General features: G+C 41.6%; 1 protein-coding gene across 3 annotated transcripts in view; it reads right to left on the bottom strand.

The window, feature by feature from the left end:
• The window catches only part of btbd8 (BTB domain containing 8), a 40,461-nt gene that overhangs the window by 25,268 nt on the left and 27 nt on the right, over positions 1–15,166 (bottom strand). For 2 of the 3 annotated variants that reach the window (XM_064330565.1, XM_064330567.1), the window contains exons 1-5: positions 14,347–15,163; positions 13,383–13,559; positions 6,326–6,502; positions 980–1,110; positions 582–699 (exon numbers count right to left, since the gene is read on the bottom strand). In XM_064330565.1, the coding sequence (XP_064186635.1) occupies positions 582–699; positions 980–1,110; positions 6,326–6,502; positions 13,383–13,507 (551 nt within the window). In that variant the 5' untranslated portion in view covers positions 13,508–13,559; positions 14,347–15,163. Of the gene's footprint in view, positions 1–581; positions 700–979; positions 1,111–6,325; positions 6,503–13,382; positions 13,560–14,346; positions 15,164–15,166 lie in introns of those variants that run through there. The other variant, XM_064330566.1, reaches the window with a different exon arrangement.

The raw sequence follows: 15,166 nt of genomic DNA, 5'->3' as shown, positions 1-15,166 counted from the left end.
ATTACAGCATCGTCCACACGCTTAATTACACTGATCCACTAGCATGGCACAACAATGGGGCTTGAATGACAGAGGTAGCAGCCTTTATCTGTCACAATGACATCAGATAAAAGCCACTGATGCCTGGATTTGCCCTTAGCTTTGACTTAACGAATAAACGCTAGTGAAACACTCTTCCCAACCTCACTTGGGCCTGCTATTTTTGGAGATGACCAAACCTGGCCAAAAAATGCATCGTTATATTAAAATGTGAGTTACGGACAAATGTTGACTGAATCCAGGCCAATGTCTTCTATGTAATAACAGGTGATATGTGAACCGCACACAAAAGCCAATGAATGCTGGCATTAAGAAACAGAACAACGGCAACCGTGATTGGTAGACAGAAGGTATCCACCAATTACGACTGTCGTTGTTCCATTCGTTATTGTTACCAACATACTCTGTCTGTTTTCTGTCCCTCTTCCATCACCCCTGCTGGCAAACAGAATAAATGTCAGAGCGGCTGGAGTTGCGCGGGTAACAGACAGTGGGCGGGGCAGATTCCAGCAGGCAGGAAGACGGACCGAAAAACGCAGTACCTGTGAGCCTGGAAGACCCGGGCCCCAACTTGAATGCTGATGTCAGAAGCACGGCCCGTCTGGTACAGGTCCAGCAGGTCCGCTCCCAGCCCAGAGGCTGTCTCCAGGGCCGGGGATTCTGTGCGCAGAGGTGGGAGGAACGTGTGAACGCGTTAACAAAAACGTGTGAAGTGAGCACGGGGTCACTAATGCAGTTAAGAGGCTGATTCTTAAAGCTCTCCGGGTCCTGTCCATTTTCTTGGGAGCGGTGGGTAAACAAGCGGTGTGACATGAGAACTCAGCGGGATTAGCCGCGTAAGCAGCTTATGCGGGGTCACCTGTGTGTCCGATCCCTTCGGTTGCGAAACCTCTGGCGAACCGGCCCACTGACGGGGTGATCCCATAGCCGGGATGCTCACCTGAGTTTCGCTCCTCTGAGGTTTCCGCGGGTAACGGCGATATAGTGCCTTCTCCCTCCCTGACTGGCTCCTGGAATCCCGCCATAGAACTCTGGGCCCTTCCCATCCTCTCCTCAGCGGTGTATGCCCGTCTGAGGACACAGGAAGGTGGAGCGTGAGAATGAAGGTTCCCTTTTGACTTACAAAATGTCAGTGTCTTTAACCAAGTCAGCACAGCAGCCTAACTTAACCCTCCCAGTCAAGCGGCAATTTAACTACCTACACTCCGCCTTCCATTTCAAGCTGATTCAACATTTAACTAACATACAAACAATCACAGTCCTTTTTGCACCATTTAACAATCCAATATTTAGTATAAAAAAGCTAATGATGACAATCTGCAAAATCTGATTACTATATATATAGTGGACAGCTGGAAGATGAAAAATTGTAGCTGTTTATCAGATAGCACTAAAAAACTTCATTCAAACGTAGAGCTCATTCACTTCATGATATTACCCTATTTTTAAAATTGTCTTGCCTTGTCCCCTAAGTAGTATATAGCTGTGTGCCTGAATGTCATGTCCTGAATGTCTTACAACTAGCTGGTCTTGTGTTACTTTTCTTTTAGTCACCCTCATTTTGAGAGGCATTTTCTCCTCTGTTTAATGTGCATTCTATAATGTAACATTAATGTCCAATCGCATAATCACTCCAGGTAGCAAGCCTGCCATTTATTTACATTTTGACTCATCATACATTACTATCACTCGAAAACCCTCCAATTATCAATGTTGACAATACACACATGACCTTTACTTGACTGCAATACCCCTATAGGTCCTTTATCTGTAATTGGATTGGCTAGATAATCACTGCACATTTATCAGTCAGTCTAAGTATCTGCAGACTTTGTGCAAATGGAGCAGATTAATTAAGTCAATTAACGCTGCTTTTCACTGGAAGCCCTTCACATCCTTGAAGAAGTCCTTGAAGAAACAAAAGAATCCATCAGGCACCAAGTGACTCAGCCAAAAGCAACTGCAGATGGTTTGCTTCAATGGGTCATAGAGAATTAGCACCAGACAAAACTCAATAGAAATTTGGCACCTAAAGGGTTAAACACAAGCGTATCTATGAACGTAAACCAAGGAACAGGTGAGTTACTTTGGTTTTCATGGACACAGCATCATTGTGAGATTAGCTGTGTTCTTGCACCCAGTGCCAACAGTGGACAGCTGATGATGTTGATGTCACACGCTCCTGATAAGGAGACCAGACTGAAATACTGGTTTGGGAGAAATTGAGGGGTAAAAAGAGCAGGGAAAGAACTGGAGAGATAAAGGGAAAGCCAGACATGGAGGAGAAGGAAAGGGGAACAAGGTAGGAGGGAACAGGGAAGAATCAAGCACGAAAGAAGGAGGGAAGAGAGAGAGAGGTACAAGAAGAAAAGGGAGGGAGAGCCTGCAGTTATGCCTGGGGCCTGCTAAATGACATCAGTGGCGAGCCCAACTGTTTTACTGGCTAAGGCGCTCTTATTACGAGAGGGAGCAAAAAAACAAAATAATAATCCCACTGTACTTCAGAGCTTCTGGAAAAGGCCATTTACAGAGGAGCTGAAAGAGACGCATCAAACTAATGACAACACAGAAGGAATGTAGACCCCCGGCCTACATTTTTCTACCAACCCCATTTAGATTCCACTCTCTACACACCTGTTCATGCACTCAGGCCTGCATTTAGTCCATTTCTTCCCGTCTTAGTATATTAGTATTATTCCAGATAAAATTATGTATAAAATGTACCTCAAAGTGAAAGTAAACAAGGTTACACTATGTTTTCACCCATTTTGGGTTGTAATATACACATATGTGATTGTGTAGAAATATGCTGATGCTATTACCACACCCGTAAGCACATTTTCTGTGAAATGTACTCAGAAATGCACTTTCAATTTTTTGTATTTGTATGAATACTCTCTAACACAAACATACTTTTTTAAGGAACTGAAAAAGTAAATGTGCTTTGTGAAATTACATTTTACAAAAAGAAGGCTATGGTTCACAACCACATGATGATTCTAATATCCAAGAACAAAAAATTACAGCAAGTTTATTCAAGGTAATAACCATAGTGGATCTTTTACTTTCTTCCTTTATTTGTTTATTTGGCTGCTGGCAACGTGGCTGCCTGATTTGTGGAAAGTTGCCAGTAATGCCACACTAACATAATGATGTTCTACTGTCTTTGTGAGGTCATGTGACCATCTGGACCTCCACACAGAAATCTGTATGAGGGTAACCTGCTAATTTGCATGCAGAGGAGTACATGTTCAGCAGCACACCACTATATAGCAATTTTTTTTCCTGCTAGTCAATAATTCGCTGATGTGACAGTTAGGGTCTAATGGAGGGTCGTAAGACAGAGGACTTCAGCCAGACACCAGTAATTAAAGGTTAAAAGAGGTACTTCCCCAGTAAGTGAACAGTTCCATTGATTTTGTCATAAGTGTAATGGGTGTAAGGGTGCAAAAGCAACTTCTAAATGACTCGAATGGGAAATAATGAATGCTTGAGCCACAAGGGGAGTAATGTCCTGTGAAATATGATCTGCTTTATCATAACTTTTCTCCCCATCTACAATCCTGTCAATACACCTAAGAGGTTTTTCAAAAAATCCAAAGGAAAATGGTAAGACATGAGCCCAAGACTGACACTGTTCATTATTCCAACCCTGAATTCACATGTTTGACTGCTATTTGGCTGTATAGGTAGCAACACAGCTCGCAAGTGATGTTTGATGTTTAAACACGGTAGTGGCGCCAAAACTGTGAAATAAACTATGGACGTTTCAGTTTTCGTTCTCCTCCTCGAGTCTGTATTGAATCTGCATCAGATAAAACAAGCCGGAATGTTCCTTAAGGTCTCTGCGCGTACTTTATTTCCGGCTTGGCGGGTGGCTGTGGGAGACGAGGGACCGCGCCAGGTCGTCACGGATACGCGCCGCGCCCCCGGGTTAAATTCGACCCGTTCTTAAATACGTACCTTCGACGTACAAAGCTGCTTCACAAACCGAAAGGTTCCCTTACAATCACTTCATTATAACTCGGAGGAGCTCAGGGGGTTTTCCTGCTTAATAAGCCTCAGTATTAAAACTGAAAAAGAAGAAAGGTCGCACACTCTTTTTTTCTCGGACGCAGTATTTAATAGCCAACGTTTCGACAGCAAGCTGCCTTCTTCAGGGCTTTAACGTAACAACTGTCTCATACATATAGGTTACTAACACTGAATTCACCAGTGAGACGGACAATCAAGTTCATGTGACGTATAGAAACCTGGATATAGTCATAAAATATAGAAAAAGAAAAAAGCAAGTAAGTAATTATATGATAAGGAAATAGATATCCACTGTTTCTAAAAATCTATTCAAAAAGAACGAATTCAGAAACAGTATATAATCTGTACATACTCCTTAGTAACAGCAGGTATTACTGTATAGTAAACTGATAACATGAGTTTGCCATACTGCAGCAGAACTGCTCTGAATCCCTTATCGTCCTTCGCGTAGGGCAGGTCTCGCCACACATTCTATAAATGGACCTTCTGTTTCTCTTAGCCAAACAAGTCATTACAGCTCCCCCTGTAAGTAAAGTGGTGGTACTGCTTTTTCAGTCCAGACAAGCTTAGGGAATAAAAATACATATTATTTTAAAAAATGCATACTGATGAAACCAATTATTTCACCTGAACACTGACATTTTCATTGGTTATACATTCATTCAATGAGAAAACAACCTTCAAGAAATGCGCTTATTTCTGAAAAATATACATTAGATACTTGGGTGTGGGAACAATGCCAGAACAGTGTAGCTTTGGAGAAAAGCCAGTAATTGCTAAGACCGTTCCATTAAGGAGCGTGAAGGAGAGCATAAATTTGAGAATAGTGCGATAAGGTCAAATTCAATCACAGCAAAATAATGCAGTCCTGGCCCCAGCCCCGGCAGAGCCGCACGCCAAGAGAGGCGCTGATGCATGGGGCCCTAAATCAGAGGAGACCTGGGGCTGCCGCACGAACGCGTACACTAGCGCGCCCGCACACATGTAAACACACACACACACAGGCACGAATACACCACACATACAAACACACACACACGCAAATACATACACATGCACAGACACACACGCACACGCAAATACAGACACACGCACGAATACACCACCAATACAAATACACACACATCCACACACATTCAAGAAAATGTTCGTGTGCACATTTATACGTTGGTTTCACGCAAACATGGGTCATATATGCAAAGGAATGACCACGGCATGGCAAAAAAAGAAATACTGGCGTATTGGGAATGAAAAGGGAAATGCACACGGACACATGCATGCTGAATTCTTATCTGCTCTGGCCTCATCCTCAGTCACATCAATAAATTTGGTCGTTGCCTCCAGAAGTGACTGATGTTACGTCAGCTTCAGTCTGTCCCTGAAACAGCACTTTAGGGCCGTTCCATAAAGGGTGACATTAGTCACCCTTTCCACATCAATCGGAAAAGAATGACTTTGTAAAACGTTAAGGACGAGCTCGCCTTTGGCCAACTAACCAACGTGCATTTTGCATCGGAATAATCACCCATTTCGGAGCTTCGCTTTACAATCATTTACAATAACCTGTCAGAATCACGAATTGTCATAAAGATTAACCCTTGCTCTCATCCAACTTTAAGTGTGACCGGTTGTCTCAGTATGTTAACCCTGGTAATAATTCTAGTGATTCACACTCAAATATACATTTTATAACTTTAGATTTTACTGAGCACAAAGATTTGAGCCGGAGTGTTCTTCAGTGTACAGAGGGAAAGACCAAAGTCCACAGCGGCGCGTTCAAAACTATCTGAGATCACAGGTGTCTCAGGTGTTTTTAAAGTTCTTTTAAGCTACGCAGCTCTACTTTGCTACAAAGGCACAATGAAAAAAACTCAGATATTTTTGCTCATTTGTTCTCTTGTGCAGAATGAAACTAAATACTAAAAGCTATTACATTTTTAACTGAGTCTGAACCACTAGTTTATTTTTGAATTCCATTTACAAATGACATAACACAGGATTTGAGGAAAATAACAAGTGGGACAGTCAAATGGGGCGTCTGTTGCTCAGATTTCTTATAGGAATGCATAAAGTCATGGATTATATTAATTTAAAGTAGTGCTATTATTTATTTGTACTGTAGTATCACTAACTGTATTACAAATGTTTCAGACAACATGAATTCAGCCAGCCTTTGAGAGCAGGCTAATAACATGCAGTTGAGCACCAGCTGACTACAGTGATATGAACTGCGGGCGATTTAAGAACTCACAGTAAACAGTCCTTCAGCTCCGCGGGCTTGAGGTTCTTCACGTGGATTAAGTCCGAGTCCGCAGACGCATCCTCAAGGAGGTGTGAGGCCCGGGCTAGCAGAACTGCCCTGTGGGCCCGGAAGGTGCTGGAACCGACGCGGAGAGTGACATCAGCCTCGATCTCTTCGAGGAGCAGCCTGTCAGGTAAATAAAAGGGTATCAGCAATGACGTGACTATCCGCATGACAGCTTAGAGCAAGCATAAAGAAAAGAACAAACTTTAATTCATTAATGCCAGAAATAAAAACAGTCATATGACATATGAAAAACCATGCAAATATGAACAACAGAACAATCCAGTTTGAGTTTGAACTAACGTCAATACCAACACATTACTCATATGAGCTACAGAAAATGTCACGTTCATGTCCAAAGACATAGCTGTTTAATGAATCAGAACTGCAACATCACAGCCTTGGCAGAAATGAACAGGCCCTTTAGCACTGTGTCAAGTAAAGCTCCCCTCCAGGGATGTGACTGAGCAGGACAACACTCGAGATGAAGGGCGCAATGGGGCTTCTGGTCATTTCATTTCCCTTCCAAGGGAATAAACATTTTTTTTTAAAAGATTAAATACGGGGATAACAACAGAAAACATCTCAAATGGGCCTAAGGGAGAGCTATTCCCACGGAGATTAGGAGGACAGGGCTTTGGTTAGCCGCGGAGTAGTGAAACAGAAAGCAGTGGCTTCATCAAGGTTCTCCCTCCTCCAGCAAACCGTGCCTTCTTTAAGCAGGCCCGGTGCCAGCAACAGCTACGCTAATCACCTTCCAACATGGGCTGCACGAGCCTCTACACGAGGCCATCGCTGTCCGTGGTCCTGAAGGTCTCCCACGCTTCGATATAAAGTAGAGCAAATAAATGGGGTTAAGAAAGACTATAAGAAATATTGATCCAAAAAAAAAAAAAGACTGGAATATCTACACTCAAAATAACCAGTTCTATTTGTTAACAGGGCAGGACTATTTCCTGTTTGGTACGTGGATATGTCACAGTCTGCCTTATTTAAATAACTGCTGGAAACATTAGAAGCTGTCAGACAGGAGCAGCCCTCTCTGTTGGTCTTTCCCCTCACTCACAAGGGGACCCTGAGACGGATGGACACACCCATCACAGGAAAAACGTTCAAAAATGAGAAATATACCGTATGTTATTCAAACCTACGTCAGCACAAGACCACTAACAGTACATTGCAATGTCTCAACAAACCTTAAACTGTTCAGTGAGCTTGTTTCCCTTCAACTTCAGCTATTGCTGCAAGTGCCAGTTAAACTTAAACATGGCCAGTGACAGAATTTATTTTACTTGGCCAGACTTCGTATTTAACAATACAATAAAAAGCTGTGTCAATATTTGTGACTTCAAAAGTTCAAACATTTTTTTACACAAATAAAATCAATATTTCTTTAACTATTTATTCATTAGAATGACAGCATTCAACCAGCCAAGGTGGTATCTGATTCCATGCTTTGCAATAATCATGTTTGCATAATCAAGGGCTTAGATGTCACTGGTGAGGTTTGGAAATTGCTGTAAATTTAAGGGAACTGAACAGCTTTCCTGAAGTCATTATCCATTTACACAATTTCAGTCATAGTATATGCCCCGATATTAACCGCACCGTTAATTTCATTTCCCTCTGGGTGGCACTGGGTGGCAATAATTGGAAATGTAATTTGCCCAAAGAAACATCAATCTTAAAAATAATGAGACTTCAGCAAAACACTGACTTGCTGCTAGAGGAAAAAAACAAGATTAACAACATCTAAACTAAGCTAGAGACTAGAATGCTAAATAACTGTTATCATATAATCTTTTGCCGTTCAAGAACATCTATGGAATGTTGGTTTATTTAAGGTGGCCCCTCTGTTTCAGAATAGCTTCAGTCATATTTTGGCTATACAGAATAACTCTGTCCACTGCAGATGCTATGACATAACTTCTATAACCAGTGCAGCCTTTTTGTGCACTTATTAGGAATATCAAAAATAGCACAAATAGCCTATTACCCAGAGTTTAGAAATATTTACATTATCACAAATTTCCATATGGAATACCCATATTTTTATGGAGGTGTGTTCCAAATATCTGCTGGCTATTTAATGTTGTCACACAGAAAATGCTACAACTGGAAATTAAGCAACCAAAATAAAATGCCACTCTCTGCGATGCCCCCAGCACTATCACTAAGAAGCCAAACCCAAAATTCAGAAATATACTTCCGCATTATGGCACAGCAAGCAAATAAATCAAAAACAGTACTTCACACTTCATTTACCTATCAAGGCATGTAGTCTGCCCATTTATTAATGAAACACTGAATAAAAAAAGATTAAAAAATGCATTTTCTGAGCCCACGTAATGACTTAAAACTTTGAATTAAAGCAGGGGTTTCACATAAAGCAGGGAAATAGGCTTAACGAGGGTCGTGACCAGGACACGTTAAGACAAAAAAAATTTAAATGGCTTCCCACTGGGTTTTATCATAACATGGGTGGAGATATTGAACAATGCCAAGTTAAAAAGCAAGTTCATTCATATTATAGTGATGTTGCACATAGATTCCAAAAGCGACCATGTTTGGTTTTGTACGGCTCCAGCTAGGAAGAGACAGCTCTCTTTCTCCTTCAATTCACTCCCATTATATCCTGTCACAGTGAATGGTGCTTAAAGTGGGTGACCCAGAAATTACAACCCCCCCACCCCCCCCAGGGAATGCTATTTTCCCCAAGCACTGACTCCTGGAAATGCAGTAACGGGGAATTGGGTCAGGGGGAGACCGAGCGGAAATTAAGGCTGATTTTTTTCGAACTGGGTGAGGTGAGCAGTGGAAGTGACTTCTGCAGCAGAGAAGCTGAGGGCAGTTTTAGCAACAGTGCACCAGTACGAAGGCTCACCGAAGTCACTATGTGCCAGCATTATGGCTTTTCAAAAGCGCAGTGGGTATCCTTAGTTACAAGTACTGCTGGGCCTGGGAGTATACACTGCCACAGTTAAGAGTATGTGTTTGAAAAAAAAAATGGTTGCTTGGCTACGATCCCTTGTTACACTAAACATTAAGAGGTAATGTTAGTGATCCAAATACCCAACACAGACAAGCTATTTTCCGCTTCCAAATCTGGAGGATGCTTAGACCAAGCCCCATCCCAGAATACATTCTGGTGCAGATTAAACCCTTAAAGCTCATTGGCTGTGAAATCATTAGACAGTGGTGGAGCATAAGTAATCTGTTAGTATGTAATATGTAATATGTAACACACTGGTAAATTTATCGTGTGACCATCACGTATTATAGGACATATATGCTTGCTTGGCATGATTTGGCTTTTGCAAGCACACGTTGATGTATAAATACGTTATAAAAAATAGATGGTGCGTGCAGAAAGCGATACTTTGAAAGCGAACTGTGTGTTCTAAAAAACTGTCCTCCAGCAAGTTGCTAGTTACGCAACAGAATATCTCAGCGATTATTTCTGTTAGAAGGAAGCCGTTAACTAATATTGAAAGCTGCAGGAATGATCTCAAAGAATACAGACCAGTCAGGTGACTGCAACCTACAATGGGGTTTCCAGCAAGGGCTTGTGTCACGATGAATTGATCATAGAGAGGATTGATTTTTCCAAGTGGGAGTTTGCTTTCTGGTGATTTACTCAGCACTGGAATGTCTGATTGATTTAGAAAATTTTTTCACTGTTTGTTAGGAAAGATAGTTCTTGTTTTCGTGTTTGAAATTGTACGTATTTACATATGCAGAAATGCTCGTTTTCAGGTTCTCCTGAAAAGGCAGTCAGATCAAAGGAAAATAATGCATTTCTGTAGTGCAAAATGGGAGTGCCCACTGCTACAAACGTCAAGTTTGGGAAATGCCCTGTTCTGCATTACAAAATGCATTATAAAAAACACTCAGCAAGGCACTGCTGGTCACTCAGTGGGAGGCATCCCAGTTGTGTGAATCAATAGAATCACCCTCATCTTATTCAGAAACATCATCTGGCTACCTTTTATCCTTTTTGTTGCTTTTAACCTTCACTTAACCAGAAAGAAACACTGAAAGGTCACAGGTTCGATTCCCGGGTAAGGACACTGCCGTTGTACCCTTGAGCAAGGTACTTAACCTGCATTGCTTCAGTATATATCCAGCTGTATAAATGGATACTATGTAAAGTGCTATGTAAAAAGTTGTGTAAGTCGCTCTGGATAAGAGCGTCTGCTAAATGCCTGTAATGTAATGTAATGAAAATAATAAAAGAAGCAAAAAATAACTTCTTTTGGTAACTCTATATCTAGCCTGTTCAATTGTACAACTTATGCTGTAGACCAAAGCCAGAGAGCAGCAATGATGAAGCATGAACTTCAAGATCACAAAAATGTGAACTTGCAGGATGACTAAAATCAAGTACCCATTCACATAACTCAGCAGTGAGATGTAACCTCATTACCCCCTTCACGCAAATGCTAAATCTGGCCAATCCTCGCCCATTTAGGGCGTGTTCCATTTGAGACATTATAACTCCAAATGTGAGCAGCACATACACTTGGAAAATGGCTTAAATGAAACAAGACAATTGTACCATTTAAAATACTAACTTGGATTAATTTATGCTCATATTTCATGTACATATTAAGTGCCCCAAATACCTAGAAATATAGTCAGAAATGCAAAAATGAAGTTGCTCTCCTTTAGTTGTACACCAGATCCCTTGGCCCTGTAATATCTGCCCATGGCTTGTCCTATCACTCTTATGCCGACGACACGCAACTCTTTCTCTCCTTCTCCCCATCGGACACACAGGTCCCTGCCCGCATCTCCGAGGGACATACAGAGCTGGATGGACAATCACCACCTGAAGCTCAACCCGGGAAAGACGGAGCTAATCTTTATTCCTGCTCTATCCTCTCCCCTCCTCGACTTTTCCATTTCCCTAGGGGACACCTTAGTGACATCATCACCCTGTGCCAAGAATCTCGGAGTGGTGATGGACAACAGGCTGCCCCTCTCCAAGAACATCGCAGCAGTAAGCCGGGCATGCAGATTTTTCCTATATAACATCCGCAGAATCCGCCCCTTTCTCACCACCTACTCAACCCAGCTCCTGGTCCAAGCAATGGTTCTATCCCGCCTGGACTACTGCAACTCTCTTCTGGCTGGACTACCGGCATCTGCCACCAGACCCCTGCAACTCATTCAGAATGCTGCGGCTCGTCTGGTCTTCAACCTCCCCAGACACTCCCACGTCATTCCCCTGCTCACTACCCTCCACTGGCTGCCTGTTGCAGCTCGCATCAAATTTAAAACATTGGTCCTAGCATACCAGGCAGTCAAGGGATCAGCCCCAGCATACCTCCACAAGATATTCAAACCCTACATGCCAGCCAGATCCCTCCGTTCTGCTACCTCAGGACGCCTAGCACCTCCCCCTCTTCGCACCTGCACTTCCAGAACACGTCTCCTGTCTGTTCTGGCCCCACGATGGTGGAATGACCTCCCTGTGGAGGTCAGAACAGCTGAGACACTGACCCATTTCAAACGACGACTGAAGACTCACCTCTTCAGGCTGCACCTCTCCCCATCCCTCCCTACCCCCCTGTAAATGACTGTAAGCTTAGGGTTGTAACTAGGCAGCTGTTTCATAGGTGACTTAGGTGCATTAACTGTCTTAACTACTGCTTGTATTTTTTCCATAGATTGCGTTGTTGCCGTTCTCGTTGTGTTAGTGTTAATCAGTTTAACCTTCAGGGTCCAAGTTGAACTATGCGGTTGTTCCCTGCACTTTGACCGGTACTTCTAGGGGTTTCGTCATACTTGTTCCTGGTTATGGTTATACACTTTGTTGTATGTCGCTCTGGATAAGAGCGTCTGCCAAATGCCTGTAATGTAATGTAATGTAATGTAGTTTGCAAAGAAATACTGAGAGTCACAAATATAAAACAGGTGAAACTACATATTTCCTGGATCAGCAGCTCTATGACCACATATGTGCACAATCTGAGGGTGATATGCAGAACTACTAAAGATCTATGAAGCAAAATATAACCTGTGTACTCTGGTGTCCTATAGTGTCACCAAATCTATCCAAGATGGCTAAATGTGCATTGTTGTAAATTATACTCATATATTTCACTGAAAGTTAACTGTTTTGATTAGTGAAACTCACTTCTGCATCCTTGTCAAATGGGACTTACTATCTTTTCATCAGTATAGGGGGGTGGATATGTAGGAGTCTAAAAACCTATCCAAAACTTCTCTAAAAAGAATAAAATGCTTTTGACTTACAAAAAATGTAGGAATAAATACAAGATAGATGTAATTAATTAATTAAGAAGTGTGTACATACACTACATGGCTAAAAGTATGTGGACACCTGACATCCAAAATCTCATCCAAAAGTATGAGCATTAATATGGAGTTGGTCCACCCTTTGCTGCTATAGCAACCTCCACTTCTCTGGGAAGGCTTTATACTAGATGTTGGAGCATTGCTGCAGGGATTTGCTTCCAATCAGGGAAAAAAGTGCATTAGAGAGATTGGGCACTGACTGGGCAATTAGGCCTGGTTTGCAGGTGGCTCTTAAATTGATCCCAAAGATGCTGAATAGGGTGGAGGTCAGTGCTCTGTGCTGGCCAGTCAAATTCTTCCACACCGTTCTCAACAAAACCATTTCTATATGAACCTCACTATGCCCCACGGGCATTGTCATGTTGAAACCGGGACGGACCTTCCCCAAACTGTTGGGGAAGCACAGAATCGTCTAGAATGTGATTGTATGCTGTGGCATTAAGATTTCCCTTCAGTGGAACTAAGAGGCCTAGCCCAAAGAACTAGCCCATGAAAAACTCTTTGCCTATTTTGTTTTTGGAAAATAAATCATAAAAATGGTCTTGATGAAGAAGAGTCTAAACTACTCAAATCCAAACTAAGAACATAAACAATGAATGCTATTAAATTTGCAAGCTAACAAATAATAATTCCATAATAACTTATTTTATGTGCTTTTTGAACTACTTCATCCATTTACCTGTTTAGATCCTTTGCCAAAGCAGATGCCAGACATTTCTTCAGATTAGATCTTGATTTTCTTTCTTTCCCCTGAAATTCTCGCGTGACTTCTGTGGTGTGCATGGTATTTCCACACAATGGCATCGTTATCACGCGTGCCAAAAATTCCACACATTAGCAGCACCACAATGGCTTCCTGGGAACAGAGTACGAGATAGAGAGTTAGCAACACTCAGGTCAGATGCACAGATAACATGTCTGCTTCATACGGCATGCTCACATACTGGCTGTAAATGTAATACAATTTATGGTGCCACTGCCACCTTCCCCATTCTTAAAAATGCGTTTTTAATTTTATTCAGATACTCATGTTATCCACCCTTTTAATCTGTAAACTGAGTCCGATAATTTTTTATTTGGATGGATGGATTACACTTTTATTTCAAATCATGAAAACTCTCGCAACCTTGTGAATAAAAATGTAACACTAGTTGCAATTAAGACTACTTTTAAAAATCAGTTAAAAGGCTCCTTTCCCTTTATTAGTTTTAAAGTAGTTTTAGTTATTTAGTTATTAAAAAATAAAAAGCATTAAAATTTCTAGAAATTAGCAACTCCAGGACACAGATTTTGTGGACAGATCCTGTGACACAAAGCCGTTCCAGGGGAGTTCCAGGGGAGTTCCAGGGGATACAAACTACCCTTTTGTGCAAGATAAATTTACATTTTGTCATTATACGTAAATTAAAAGTTGTAAGGGACGTTAACACATTATACAAAGGCGGTTTTTTATTCAATGAGGGTTTTTAATAGTGGGTAAAGACAGGTGCAAATGCTACCGGACGTTCATCTTTCCGTGTAAATAGCCAAGTTAAAGTTGTTTTGCAAAACCAATTTTTCCGATCAGGTCAGACCATTCCTTATCATAAATCCAATGTTAACGTATTTCCCCAAAGCAAAGCATCGTCAGCAATTAAAGGTACCTGGATAATCGTTCCTGCTGAGCAGGATTGATGGTACACTGTAGTGAGACGCAGCCTCGAGATATTCTTCTCATGATCCCCGAGCCATGTGTCAAATGATCCTCTAAATTGAAATTAACTGCTAGCTAGCTATTTCTGCTTATTCAGTTCACTACATGGACTATCCCGTCTCGATTAGTCCGCAAGCTAGGAAAAACAAAAAACGCAAGCACGACCTGGTGAAGACAACCGGGCTGCAAACCCTATTTTAATGCATTCACTAGTATCCAGTTACCGTCAGCATTGTATCCATGCGATTACTACGATGTTGCATGCGTCAACACAAAATGCACTGCTCTGAATTGGCTAGCCAAGTAGCTAGCCAACTAGCAAACATTGCATTTCACATCATGACTTCAGAATGACGAAGTAGACTAGCCTATAGCTACAAATTAGAAAACAAATACTGTCCGTACAGTCCACAGTTTTCTAGTCATACGACCTCACATACGTCTCAGATAAAAACGTCTGTGAAAGCTAGCTTGCAAGCCAACAACTCTCCTAATAAAAACATCCACCTACTAAAACAGGAGTGTTTAGCATTTGATAGCATTAGCTGGCTACGTAAAACTACACCCAAGCATAACTAGTCTATCATTAGTGACAAAGCAAGTTAGCTAACATGCTAATGACTGGATGCTGTGCTTTTAATAAAATAAATTCACTGTTCTACAGAACCCGGTTGATACAACACAATGTATTTATATTTAAATTCACAATAAAGGTATACTTGTATCCGAATAGGCTGCTACGACTCAACACATGCACACTACCTACAGTT

The sequence above is a fragment of the Anguilla rostrata genome, chromosome 4 (assembly GCF_018555375.3).
Source record: "Anguilla rostrata isolate EN2019 chromosome 4, ASM1855537v3, whole genome shotgun sequence".
NCBI lineage: Eukaryota > Metazoa > Chordata > Actinopteri > Anguilliformes > Anguillidae > Anguilla > Anguilla rostrata.
This window is presented reverse-complemented; position numbering and strand designations above follow the sequence as displayed.